We start from the raw sequence: 15,237 nt of genomic DNA, 5'->3' as shown, positions 1-15,237 counted from the left end.
TTATTTTTATTGCACCATACAATACGCTTTTTTTCTGTTGGTTGGAAAGATTTCACTTTTATTATATTTCTAATCAAAACTATTTTCTGAGACTGTTGTAATTCAATTTACTAATTTTTTTTTTTATGTTTTTATGTTTTTGTCGTAAACACGGAGTTAATTTTGTTTTGCTTTTCATTGAGTCATTATGAGAGTACAGGAAATGCGTCTGCGTATTAACAAAAGATAATGAGCAGAAAACCTAATTTTTCTTTAAAATATTCCAATGAAATTCATTTAAAGAGACTTATTTAAATTTGATACTGTCGTTTCACAGGGACTTAATTACATTTTGAATTGTCATATTTACAAGAAAATAATTCTTGTTATAATAAAACAAGGTTCTTAATAGTGTGACATTATAGAATGTAATATTAGAATGAATTAGCAAGCTTAACTCTCTGTTGTCACCCTGACAATGAGTTGAAATGATCCAGAGTTGAAGTTTGTAGAAAGATATCTTCAAGACATTGCTGGTAATCTAGTTGTACCATCTGTTGTTAATTTCAATTATTTTTTGTCGATTCTGGCGGTTACGCCAGGTCGCTGGAAATGTGTTTATATGTATATGTATGTTTGACAACTGTGCAGAGTGATTTCGACCCACTGTGTGATAAATGCATATTTTTTGTTGAAATCGGATTTTCAGTTTGAATAATTTTCCATAATTTTTATTATGTTCCATGTAAGACTGTAAAATTTGTAATTTTGTGGTTTTAATTTATGGAACAAGCATTACACAAAATGCTGACCTTTTTATAGGAATGTTATTAGAAGAAGTCCTAGAATCTAGAAATAAAAATACAAAAAAAATATAGAGAATTACACAAGTCGAAAACACAGTGGAAGATTTATTTAATATTTTATTATTTTCTTTGGATCCAATTATATCCACTTTATCAAGAAGCGTATCAATTGCAAGCAAAAAAGGAGAGGTACCGTATACAGATATTATTAATTTATTAACGAATTCAGAAGCTGTAGCTTTCCGCAAGCCTTTATCGAGCGATGATGACTCTAACGATGAGTTTGATGATAAATTTTCTAGTTTATATGATTCAGATACAAATATTTAAATACAAATGTATATACAAGGTGTTCGACCATCTCTGGGAAAAATTTTAACGGGAGATTCCAGATGCCAAAATAAGACGAAACTCAAGAATATCAATTTGTTGATCGAGGCTTCGTTAAAAAGTTATTAAATAATTAAATTAATAAATTTCAATTCATTCACGGAAAAAATAATTTTCGTTTGCGGGGGTCAATTACAATCATTTTTTGTGAATAGATATATCCCCGAAATCTTACTCACTTTGGGAAAAAAAATTCATTACTGAAAATATAACTGTCTGGTTACCCTGAAAAAAAATTTCAAATCGTTCTGAGAAAATTATTTTCGGTTGAGGGGGTCAATTACAATCATTTTTGGTGAATAGACGTACTTTTGAGATAAAAATTCTTTACCGAAAATTACTGTGTGACCGGAAATGTTTCTAGAACTTTTTAACGAAGCCTCAATCAACAAATTGGTATCCTTGGTTTTCGTCTTATTTTGGCCTCTAGAATCTTCCATTAAAATTTTTCCCAAGGGTGGCCTCTGTATATAAAAAATTGTAGTAGATATGATAATAAACACCAATTTTTACGTTTTCAAATATAGGTAAAGGACAGAGAATTGATTTTATGTTCACAATGTTTATAACACATTTGTCAATTTTTAAAATAAATAGCTTAAAAATTTCTCTTTTTAAAAATAAGGTCTTTCCTTCACGACAACATTGTATAAGTTGGTATAGGAAGCTGTTTCTGTTGGGTAGGACATTTTTTCTAACTAGATTTGCAGTTTGGCCCACTCTGATCCAATCGCGTATTTACATTTACCTAGTCGTGAGTCAGTCGTGTGTTTACGTTCGCGAAACTTTCATCTGTTCGCTGTGTTCTCGATTCGCAGATAAGATCGGGCTTCGGGCATCCGTGGAAATTAATTATCGTCAGTATTTTCACTTTTCTTCATCCGTTCTCTGACTTCGAGCACCTTGACCAACAATATAATAAAGGCGATTAAAATATTGCGCGACGGTTTTAACAAGTTACTAGAACTACCAATGTTTACAGAAAATGTAGCATATTTGGAATACCAGTTTGTTCCAGATGAATACAAAATCACGACAGAGGATAAAAACAAATAAAACTACATACTATCGTGGAGAAACCAACCACGAAACTTTCATATTTTAGTTCGCAGTAATAATGAAAAACAAGAAGTATTTGAAACTTTGGTGTAATTGCAGTGTGACATAAAATAACGATTTTGTTTGTATTCCAAATAACCTTCGCCTAATAAGTTTAAAAAAATGTGTAGCTAATAAAATGATTGATCAGGCAACGTTTGCAAGGATTGAATATTTGCTGACAAACTTTTGCAAATTGCTTTTTAACTTTTCTACAGATCGAGGTTTGACCACAGGTGGTATTAGTTAACAAGTAATTCGACCTTATTATTTGCAGTGTTACAAATTAGACAATGTCAATCGTTATGACCAACGATACCAAATTAGCAATAGTATTTTAAATATATTGCACCTCATGTGGAAGGTAAATTTCAATAAACACACATTTTCAACTGTATCCACCTTAGTGTGAAATATTGTAAAATATTATAAATGATATTGTAAGATATTTAAAATACCATTATTTTTAAATTATAATTTATGCATATTCACAATAGGATTAAATCAGACTCAAAAAAATTAAATAATAGGCATGTGATTTCAAAGTTGTAGAGGATTAACGACTTTATTCACCAAATAAAAATAAAATTGTACACAGAGAATGTTGTACCAAGGTTGAAAGTTTTACAACCTAATTTAGCTTGAAGTTCGCAACGAAATGTGGGTAATATTCATATTAAATATATTGATAAAAAATAAACATTCTATTTTATAATAGGTAATTACGATTATAATTATAATTTTTCCTTTTAATAAGCAATACTGCAAAAAAGGATTGTTTTACTCAGAAGAAAATATGAAAGACGTATTAATAGTAATTCCAAGTGAAAAATATAACATTAACACGAGCAGCAATGATATTTAATATTCTACGAATTATACTAAATGGCACGTTTAAGGGAGAAACTATAATATGCCGCAAGATGGGTCCTGCTATCATTTTAATCATTAAAGAAGAACGTGTGCAATTTAATATCTTCCAGGGCAAAGGAATGCTTAACTAGTTTAATTGGTGGAAATGCAAAAGAAATGTTCCAACCACCTGGTAGTGTTTAAATTAAAGAGGATGTAAAGCGCTCTGTAATCAGCCCTGAATGGAACATTCATTTTTAATATTTACTTCTAGGTGTTGTGTGATTGATAAAATGATTTATAAGCAGAAGTGCTATTTTTATTATTATTAACTCTATATGCTTTGCATGTATATACGATAAGAATATGTACAGAGATCCGTGATGTTCAAACTTATCAGCGAAGGACACGCTTAACCCATAAATCTTCAGGATAATTTTGAAGCTTTGTACGAAAAAATGTTATCTCACTCTTAAGTGAAGTTACTACAAAATCGTAGATCATTTTGTATAGTTTAATAATGTCTATTGTCCTATAACACGATTTTATTCTCAAGTGTATAGATGCATTTGCAATTGTACTCCGTTTTTTAATGGAACTACCTGATTTTTTTTTTTAATCGAAAGTTCAATGTTTTAGGAGATTGAGTGGGATTCTCTAAAAAAAAATTAAATATATTTGTATCATTTTGTTTCGGAAAATAACTGTAAAGATAAAATTAAAGTAAATTGTTCAATAATTAGAATGTAATAGAGAAACGTTTGAGTACATATTACTTGTTATACTATGAAAAATAAAATCTTTTGAGCTGAGAAATATTTCTCTACATTTTATGCTTAGAATGATCCAAAAAATTGGTTTATGTAAAAACATCACATAATTCCATTAAAAGGATCATGGAATCACACTTTGCAAGCACCGATTTATTAGGAAAAGAAGCATCGTAGAATAATCGAGGTAAAAAATCATACCAAATTTTCTTAATTTCGAACAGAACTATAGTCCGGCTCAGTTATTAGAATCTAAAATATACTCAAGGTTAGGTTCGTAATAGTATGTACCTAACGTATACAGATATGTTTACTATTTTTTTTCTTTTCGTTCAAGTCTAATTTCGTAACGTTTATTAGTTTGGTACGATAAAGGCGTAGTATTATCGTCGTTATTATTGTTTTAAAACATACTCCTTTATTCGTAACGATATACGTTCGAATAAACGTAAGGAAGTAGTTTGGTTTCTTTATAAACACGGTCTCGAAAATTTATTTATAATTACATGAAATATAGAAGTCCTCGCGAGTTGAAGAAAAAACGCACGAACATGCTTGTGATCAGCGTGTAGGTTAAGCAACTGTGGTGTTCCTTCACAATACGACAAAAATAAATTTTGGATATTATTAGGTCGCTGCGAAAGTTCTGTTCGCTAGCGAACGTCAGACTAGAATTCAATATTGGAAGCAACTTGTGTTCAAAATTGAATTATTCGCTAGACGGCCTGCTTTATAATTTCTGGACAGTATTTGCGGAGCTGCTACTTTGGACGCTAAAATTCTTGCTTTCTATCGATTAAGAAATTTACATATGAAGTATCAACATTAAATTTAATTAGAATTATTTATAAGAAACATACGCGTTAATTGAAATAGAGGATTGGGAACTTGACTGACTTTGTTGCTCGATTATGTTCAATTAAAAAATTTCTTACGTTTCTTTATTCACATTTGATTCACTCCATAAATTTTCACACCGCGAATTCGAACAAATTTTATTCTTGATTAACGAATACAAATTTTAAATTCGTATTCGCATTAGTCGTTTTTGCCCGCGACTATTTCGCTCGTTTGAATGTTGGTTTAAAAAATCCATTAGTGGATTTTTGGATTACGAATAAAACGCAAATGGGAGTTTATTAACGCTTGAAATTCTAAATAAAATTTGTTCACTAACTCGAATTTTTTTTTCGAAAGTGCGTAGAATTTCGGGGGTGTGTCTATTCACAAAAAAATGATTGTAACTGAGCCCCGCAACCGAAAATAATTTTCTCAGAACCGATTTAAAATTTGTTTTTATTCAAGATAAGCAGCCAGTTATATTTTCAGTAAAGAATTTTTTTTTCGAAAGTGAATAGGATTTCGGGGGTATGTATATTGACAAAAAATGATTGCAATTGACCCATGCAACTGAAAATAATTTTTTCAGAATGATTTGAAAATATTAATTTCGCCGGAAAAATTTCTAATAAGGAAGTTATTATCAGACATTATATTTTCAGTAATGAATTTTTTTCTCGAAAATAAGTAGGATTTCGTAGGTAGGGGTATTCACCCAAAATGATTGTAATTGATCCCCGCAACCGAAAATAATTTTTCCAGAACGATTTGAAATTTTTTAATTTAATTTTGTTAATAACTTTTAACGAAGCCTCAATCAAAAAATTGATATTCTTGATTTTCGTCGTATTTTGGCCTCTAGAATCTCTCACTGAAATTTTTCCCAGGGGTGACCGAACACCCTGCATAATATAGAAAACTTAAGTGCATGATAGTTATATTACTTTGGTTAAATTTTATTTATACTTATTTCCTTTGCCTGTCCACCTAATTCTGTCCGTAAATGTAACTTGTTTGCGTGATATTTACGGCCGTCTGCTATTCAACGTTTACGCGTTCAGTATATGTGAGTTAATATTTCGCCGTTATAAAAGTCGCTATAAAGACGTCTGAGTATCGTGGCAAATTGTTTGCGCAGGAGAACGCGAAAGAGGAATAATGGTTCAATCGAGCGGAAAGTAAAATCCAGCCATCATCCTGGCGCGTGGCAAACCAGGCCAAAGGCCTGGATCCTCGTCCTCCTCGTCCTCGTCCACGGAGAGGCTGCAAAGGATGCCAGGACCGGCTCAGGAGAGGCCTCGTGCGCAACGGCTTACGGACATCGAGCCTCAGACTGCAAAAGTGAGTAAACATTTACAATTCTAATATTTAAAATCCACGTAAATGAAATTTACAACTAATCAGTCACATTGTGTATTGTTTGAATAGTTAAATCTTTCGAGATTTGGAGAAACGATAATATAGACAGTGGCTCACGAAAATATTCGAACATTTAAGTGGCCAATACACTAACAGCCCGAAATTAAGACGATAATGAGAAATTTTTTCTAAACAGAACTACCTATCATTTTGACATTTAAGCAGCTTATTTATTATTATCTTAAGATCACATTAAAATTTTTGTTAACCGGATGAATGTATTTGTAGAAGGGTCAATTTACGCCAAGTCTAATAACCCACTCTATGCCAATGATTCTTTCTTGTAACAAACGCATTTTTAAGTATCAGTGTGATTATTCATCGCTTATTTTAGAACGAGGTATCATTGCTCGATGGAAACTACGGGAACAAATTATTAATTGTCTTGCTTGCTCTAAAGGAGAGATGCTGCACGCAGAGACGTTTTACATTCTTCGTTCGTTTTTTAAAAATAGCGGTGTGTAGGCAATCGTACCCTAAACTGCTGAAAATTCCCAAAAGAGGATTTAATGGATACATAGTCAAAGTTTTAAAATGTAATTTCATGAAAAGAGAAATAAGGGAAACCATGTGACTTGCTAAAGAGTGACTAACGAATTATGATAAGGCTTGATGACGATATCTCGTCCCGATGTTACTAGAATCTCGTATCGATGCAGTGTTTGTACAGTCGTGAGTTGCGTAACGTTGAATCCACGAGTTTATTTTTGTTTTCGTATTTTGTGTATACCTTCTGCAAGCCAGAGATTCTATTCAGAAATTATCGTGAGTATATTCATTCGTATAGATTCGATATCCATGTGTTTACGATAGGGCAATCACTATCGAGGATGTTGGAGTACAAATGTAGAACACAAATAAAGGATTTAAAAATTCTGTATCAGTCTTCAGAATCTCGATTTCTTATTAACTACAATTTATTAAAGTAATCTTACGAAAAGGACATTTCTCTAAAACAGATTTTTCAGTGAATATGATCTTATAAGACCATGAATCCATATTTTTATCATTTCGTCATTTCTTTCGAAGCATTATGATTAGGTTTCCAATCTTTGTGTTAGATACAAAATATTTTAATAAATTAACGAATGGAATGCCTAAGATTTGGGACTTATTTGGAATAAGGTAGTCATTTTGATAAATAAAAGTTTTTTTTATTGCTTTTAAGTCATTACTATTTTTCATGCGTATCTGTAACATGATTTTACAATACTCAACTCTAAACTTTTGAACGGTAGTGTATATTTTCATAGAAATTAAATTTCCAATTGTTCATCTTAAAGAATTCACAGATCCTTTCGTGTGCTACTCTCGTTGCATATGCACGATGAAACGAATTTAGCATTAGATTGCGCATAAAACTTTAGTATCAATTAATTGGCATTGGCTTTTAAAGTCTCTAACATTATTCATAGCAGAATTTGTATCCGTCTTTCGACAAATATTTCATCTGGCGTGACTGGTTATTCATAAAAATGTAAAACGTTCCGTGTTACGCTTTACGATACAACGAACTCGTAGCCATCATTCACCTTGATCTTCCTTTCGTTTTCATTTTGCATCTTGATGATATCAGCAGCCATTCTGTTAATTACGTGCTCGGTTCTCGCGTGGTATAGGTCGAAAACCTCGTCATACATCACGTTTCTTATTCATTTTAAAATTAATCTTTCCTCAAATTGTTATTTCGTTTAGCTTTCTCCGATTCTGTTTGCTTTCTCTTTTTACGGATAATAATAGTTTCCGCGTATAAAACTCATGTTGTTATTTAACAATTTCTTTTTACGCGAAATGTTCTTGTCCGAACACGATGAACTTAATTTCGATTATATTCTTTTCGTTGTTTATAAAGGCAAATACACCTAATTTTGATACTGACTCAATTATCGACACTTTCAGTTTATTGAATATACTATTTTTTAAATATATTTTAAAACATTTTTAAAAAATCTGACTTAATTAAAATTGTATATTTTACTTTAAACTTTGTATACGTTTTTGGAGCAATTCGGAAAAAAATCTAAAAGTAAAACTATCTTATTGTGATCGTCATTGAAATTATTGTAACTCCTGCAATTTAATATTCTTGTACGAAAAAAATTGTGAATATTCCTAAAACATAAAGCTAAAAGTATGGTTTTAAACTGAATGAACAAAATATTCTAATTTAATAAAAATTTCGATGAGACCATTAGAAAATTCTAAATGGGATTACCTTCTTAATGATGAAACTGCAAAGTTAATACTTGAATTATTTATAACATATCGGATTTAAAAATATTGTTATTGAAATTAGCGATCATTAATCTCTTAAATACATAAGGCTATTTTGTATATAATTCTTTCAGTGTTACTAAAAAAGATTTTTCCTGATGGAATAATTTATAGGTAACTGTGTTTCTTAAAAGTGGGAAATTATGTTGTAAGTACAATTGATGATCTCAAATAGGAATATTTTTTGAAAATTAATGTTTATCTACTGTCAGTTGAATGAACTATGAATTAACTGTGGCACAAAGATGGAGATCTCTCCAAATCGGTTGGCAATGCGTTACTATTTATAACCAGAAAAAAGTGTAAATAATTGGGACATTTACTCATAGCTGGACTTGTTTTCTTATCGTTTCGCTTAAAGCATCATAATTCCGTTTTTCATGGTCGAAGAACGACTGGGAATCCGAGGGAGGGCAAAAGATATTATTTTTTCCGTTTTCTCGTTGTTGTCGGTATGGAGTCTTTGATCTTTGAAGGCGGTTTTCGGAAGGGGCTGGTAAAGCCGCATTCACGGGAGAATGCAGAAGTTGATTCTATTTCGCTCTGGTCTCGTTCGTCCATCTCGCTAGCGTGAGAGCAAATCGATAGGCTTTGCCGCTACCGTCGTACACATACACCGGAGTGCGTAACCGACATCCTCTCCTGGAACACCCATCCGTTCGACGGAAGCCTTCTATTTTCCTGCCCAAAGCGTTAACCCTTCGAACGCTGAACAAATTAAGTTACTTCGCGGGGGGAAAAGACTTCGAATACCCTTGGAGTCTTATTAACTATGTACCTTACAGGCCGGAAGATCTTCATCTTTATAGCCTAAGCGACCCCAGATTTGTTTTGGTGCTTCTATACTCTTCGAATTCACTTAAGATAGAATGGTTATATCCCACAACTTCGCTAGGTTTTGTGAGTAACGAAGAAAAACTGTTCCAACGATGAAATGATAGCGCACTGTGTTTGTATGTTCACAAACTGTTCAGTATTTCGTGAAATTTCAGGCGGACAGGAATAAAAAAGAAACAGATTTGAAATAGAGTTTCTGACAAATATGACCACTCCACTATTTGCAATTTGAGAATTTTGATTGGTAATATACTCGATATTGTTTTTAGTTTAAAGGTTCGAAGAGGTTTGAGGTGGGTTTCCTGTAAACAGATGATGCCAGGTTGAAACTCGTTGAGAAGAATTTGTAGGCAAGTTAGTCTAAGGTACAGTCCTATCATAATTACATCAATATAATTAGAGTAATGACTTCAAATATTCGATTTTCCATACCACAAACTAATTTTAGTAAAGTCTCACTGCTTTTGTAAACCTTCTAAAAGTTTGTCCAAATTATTCTCGTGCCATCTTGTTGAAAAATAACGTTATCCTCGTAATTTTTCTCAACGAATGAAATTGAACAGTGTTCTAACAAGTTTAAGCAAATATGAATTTATAGAATAAATCAATTTTTTGTCAAATTTTGGTATTATAGAAACTTCGTTCATCCGTGTGATATTTAAGACGCTGCTAATGTTTTCAGAAAACGATGGAAGGAATTACGTTGCACAGAAAAAATTTACAAGTTTTATATTTGCATTTGATTTAGCGATGCCTGCGACGTCTTAAGAAATAACCGCGAATTGGTTTTAATTAATTGCATAGAAAGTACATCTTCTGGTTACTCAGCTGGGACGCATTCGTAAGCTCGAAGCTCCGTGTTTTCTTTTGCAGATGTTCTTTTTTCAACGAAGACTACCGTCCACGACGTTGAATACATATGTTGAGGGTTCTGGTTCTTGCTGGCTTCATCGGCCACTGCATACATTCTTGTTACTTTAATGGAGCGATACACCACTCGCTTATGAAGTTTGCGCGGTTGCTTCGAAACTACATACGACTGTATTAATTAAGGCTCTCCTATTATTATGCGTATCCATTACGTCGTTTGTCTATGACACTCGACGGACTCGTGCACGGTGGGTGTACGTTGTCGAACAAGGAATAGAACATTCGCTGAACTAGTTTCTCGACTCGTAAATCGTCCTATTCCTTCGTTCTTAGCCTTACAGAGAAAGACAACAGGGATCTAATGATAATACTTTTCTAGAAAATGATAATTTATTTGCATAGTTACGCAAGATTTAATAAAAATCTGTTACATATATTATTCTACTGCCATACTGTTTTAAAAAATGTGCAACAGTGTCATAAGATTTTATTTGTATTATTTCGTCAGCTTTTAGCAACTATGACAGCAGCGATTTGTTCGAAATTTGGTATAAAATTCTGGTTAGCTTCCGATGTAAATAGGAAATAGATATATAGCAATAATGAAAGAACAGAATCTTCAGTCTCCACTGTCTTGGAACAGTCTAACAAGGCGTATTAAAAATACTAAAACTTTAGACGCATGCAGTTCCGAAGATATTAGTGTTTTATCCATAATTGAGATATCATTAGGAGCGGCAAACCTTTCTCTTTAAAATGATTTTTGGTTTATGTTTATCTGGCATTCCATTTGGGAGATATCGTGATTTATATAAAAGGTAATTTTTACCATTGTTTACTATCTACGCGCGCGGTCAATGACCTCGCGCCGATGTCAACAATGAAAAGTAAACAAACGCTTCGATCCCTTATATCTCCGGAATTATTTACGCTATCGACATGAACGAACGCTCATTTTAAAGGGTGCTTCATCCTCTATCTGATGACTGTACCAACTACTATAATTTAGACTGTCTTCTATGTTTATTTTGAAATCAACATTGATGCTACATCGCGATCGACTTGAAACAAAAATCGTTATATCTCTGGAACTAATTGCGTTACCGACTAGAACGCTCATTTTAAAGGGTATTTCATCAATAATTATTATTATTTATGCTGTCTTCTATGTTTATTTTGAAATTTACTTTAACGTTACGTACTTAAAGTAGTTTAACTCGAGCATCTTTTCAGTCCTTTCTTCCTATAACGTTGATAACAAGAATATTTGCATCTAGATTAAAATAAGTGACACATACCGACGTATAGACGCATTTCTCATAGACCGTGTCCTTCGTAAATAGATTTATGCCACGCGGTAGAAATATACGTAATAGACGCTTCAGAATTTTATGAAGCAATAAAAGTACTCGAAGGTTTCGTTTCCCTTCAAGTTTTCATTAAAAATGCAATCAACCAAGAACGGTCTGCTGCGTTATCGCTGTTCTTCAACGAAACAATCGAAATCCCAGAGTCTAAGCCAGTTTCTATGCGTTCAATAACTGGCCAAGCTTCATTACTGTTGGCAGAAAGTTCTTGCTTGCTTATACTGATTACCTATCCTGGTCTTGGTAAACTTCATCTCGATTTGCTCTACTTTAAAAGAACTCCGAACCTTTTTTTTTTTCCTTTTTATTTTGGATATAGAAAAAATCGCAATTTGTGTTTTACTACCAAAGTAATTGTATATATGTATATGTATAATAGTAAAATAGTAATAGTCTACTCTGTTCATCCAATCATTGCAAGAAATGATTGGAATATCCTGTCAAGCGTGAAAACCCATCCCGTAACATTTTACTCGCCAGTAACAAATAACAACTAGCGAACTAAACGTGTATACAAGCATCCACGCCTAATAATGGCATATTCCGATGCAATGGATCCGGCTGCTATGGATCTGCATCGATGAAAACGATCGTTATTCGATCCATTAATCAATCTAACATCTGTTACTAGAGATACACAACGAGAAAGTACCGACTTTCTTTTTATCGATCTTTCGAGTGATTCGACCAACATAGTTAATTTCTTTTCGATTGGTGAAAAACTGCTGAAAAAATAATAGGAACATAATCGAACCAATAAAAGAGTTTCGATGAAAAGTGATAATTTTCTTACGAATTTGTAAAGGATGTCAGAAAGGCTTCTTATTTATATTAATCTACACTTATTGTACTTTGATAAATGTTCGATAATTTTATTTTATCCTATTTAATTTGACAATAATAGAATTTTGCTTGTGATTCAGTTTTGCGCCACTTATTCTTTCTAAAGAAAGAACTTTGAATTTTTTAAATGTTTGAAAAATGTGAAATGTCTTGATTAATATTCGACAATATTAATTTAAACAATATAAAGTAATAAAACATTTCCATAATTTCTTCCAATGTTGAATTTGTTGGAAATAATGAAGTTTTCTTTGATTATTCGTTTATATACATTGTAATTTACATTTAATTTTCATCTAATTACAGTCAATAAATATTCCGGGTTCTGGGAGTTTCGAGTTTCGAAAGTGAAGTTAAGAATCAAATTTCGACCCATCTATAATATATGTATAGGTATAATTCTTAATAAGTAAAATTTATAATATATATTTAATTTTTAACTTTGACAGTACTGTCATGGAATGTGTAGCTAAAGGCAAAGTCGTCTAAACATCATCTGAAAGATGATTTACATTGAATTTAACTAGTATATCCAATGAAACTTTACGATCTGCAAAAAGCGATGTGTTTTAGTATTGCGTAATGAATAGAACTGACTATACTGATTTCCTCATAAGTAATAGAATCGCTTCTTTATACGTACCCAAATTAGGGAATTTAAGCATTCTTGGGTTAAAATATTTCAGTGACCCGAGATTTATCGTTTGTCCACCTTCGATTACTTTTATTTCTAAATTATTCGACTGAGAATTGCTGGAAGAAGTATAATTTTCTTTTGTTTACATACGTGAACAATAAATGGGAATATATTACGAGGATAACGAAGTATAAAAAAAAAAGAATATGCGATCGAAAGACAGGACTCTTTCAATTGCGCTGCTTGGTTCACCTCTCGGCAATATCGTATCGGAGCTCCAATTTTCGTATCCCGAATCCCTATTTGCCGCTGGCTTTGCCCTAGTTTCTTCCCCAAGGTTGCCATTATTATTGCTTGATTGGATGTGTTACTTGAACGACCTACTTTTTGCTGAAAACTATTATTTCCAGCAGGCATTATTGTACTGCCGCTTCAAAAGACGGAAAGACAGTTGCCTTTTAGCATTAACGACACAATGTACGCTCATTTGCTTTGTCAGTTTCATTTTATGTTTTTTACGCGGGAATACTTTCCTTTTTATTAAGATTAACTTTTAGAAAAAGTTATTACGTTATGTATAGACGATATGTAACACACGTGTAATAAGGGTCAGCTGAAGCGGTAATTATCTACAGAGTGGGGTCAACCACATATTGTCATCTAGATTTAGTTAGGTATGCAGTTTGCCCTACTCTCTCCTACTGGGTGTTCTAAGTAAAGTGTTTCCAAACTGTTTTCTCAGGAACCAACGAAGATATTGACTTCATTATTATTTTTTAATTAAATAATAAGCAGGTTCATTGTGTAGCAACGTACTATGCTCCACGCACGTAACTTAACGTAATTTTAGGTCATATAGAATACAACTTCCAAGATAACATATTCTCCTACAGTACTCGTTGATGAGTTCAACGTAGAATTGAATAGCTATCAGGGTCAGCTGTTTACACTGTCTGCATCGATATAATATTCAAATGCGGTTAAATAAAACTAGGCCTTCTAAAGTCGTCATTGTATTCCCTGTTTTTTGTCTTGACATTCAGCATTAAAATGCATGACCTGTTTTCTGAAGACGACAAATGAAATCAGGTAACGGACTCTATTCCAATATGTATTGGTGTATCTCACATACTTTGTCTCCGTGTTATCAGAGTGTTCCGCATTGTGCAGTGTAATTCAGAGAGAAATAATTCTATATGCAAAAATAAGTCGAAAGCATAAAATAAAATTTTTTCGCGGAAGACTACGTTTCCAAAGAAAATCAAATTTGGAAATGTCAAGCTTTACAGACGTAATACATTTCAACGAAATATTTCTGATTAAGAATTATATTTTTCAAATGTTTTATTTAAACGCGATGGAATTCATGAATAACGAATTAAAATTTTAGATTCATTTGTAAATTAGAATTCATCAACGAAGTTTTTAAATCGATATACAGACAAGCAAAACTATAGACAAAAGCTAATTTACGTGTGAGTATAGTTTTTATTAGTATTATAAATCATATAATAATGAATTACACTTTTTGAAAAATTCTTAAATATAGTGACATTAAAGTTTTTATACGGGTTTTCTTTTTGTAAACGTTTAAATTCTTCTTCAATTTCAGAATGTTATGTTCCGATAACATAAACTCGCGCTAAAGGTGTGTTATACCTTGATAATCTCGTTTCAGTGGTTGTTAAATGATAGGTAAACAGTACAGGATTATACGTATAAGAAGCATCAAGGTGATCTGGACAACTTAAAAAAAAAATATGCATAGGAAGTGCAATGTTATCATCTAGAAGAACATTCTGAATTCTATTGCCTATAATGTACTCTTCGAACACGGTTTTTATCGTGTAATAACTTTTCGCACTTAGAACACAATTTTAACTGTCCACCGATCTTGTAATTCACAGTAACTCATGAAACTGGATCACATGGTAGTATAGTTTATAGTTTATAGGCTTTTGAAGTACAGATTTCTTCGAACACTAACATCTCAACAAAGTTACTTAAGCTGTTAATCTTCATTTCACCTTGATGTTAAAATGCAAAGCTGATCGATACTGCTTCTGGAATCTATCAGATTGTGTCTAAGATAATTACATAAGACATATAATCAAATTTTTCAGCTTAGATATTCACGGTGTAAAACTTTTTTGGTTCGTGATAACCTCTTTTTTCAACTATTGTCAACTTTCTATTACAATAGTAATTGTATTTCGTTGAAATTTATTTACGAAGTAGAGCTCGTAGATACCTAC

The 15,237-nt window shown here is 32.3% G+C and overlaps 1 protein-coding gene across 3 annotated transcripts in view; it reads left to right on the top strand.

Moving 5' to 3' along the window:
• The window catches only part of LOC122403310 (rho GTPase-activating protein 32), a 62,840-nt gene that overhangs the window by 26,114 nt on the left and 21,489 nt on the right, over positions 1-15,237 (top strand). For all 3 annotated transcript variants that reach the window (XM_043406777.1, XM_043406776.1, XM_043406778.1), the window contains exon 2: positions 5,874-6,076. In XM_043406777.1, coding sequence (XP_043262712.1) covers positions 6,008-6,076 — 69 coding nt within the window. In that variant the 5' untranslated portion in view covers positions 5,874-6,007. The remainder of the gene's footprint in view (positions 1-5,873; positions 6,077-15,237) is intronic.

The sequence above is a fragment of the Colletes gigas genome, unplaced genomic scaffold (genome assembly GCF_013123115.1).
Source record: "Colletes gigas isolate AHSC1104 unplaced genomic scaffold, ASM1312311v1 Colletes_gigas_Sc00048, whole genome shotgun sequence".
In the NCBI taxonomy this organism is placed as follows: Eukaryota; Metazoa; Arthropoda; class Insecta; order Hymenoptera; family Colletidae; genus Colletes; species Colletes gigas.
The sequence above is the reverse complement of the archived record's forward strand: the minus strand, read 5'-3'. Positions and strand labels throughout refer to the sequence as shown.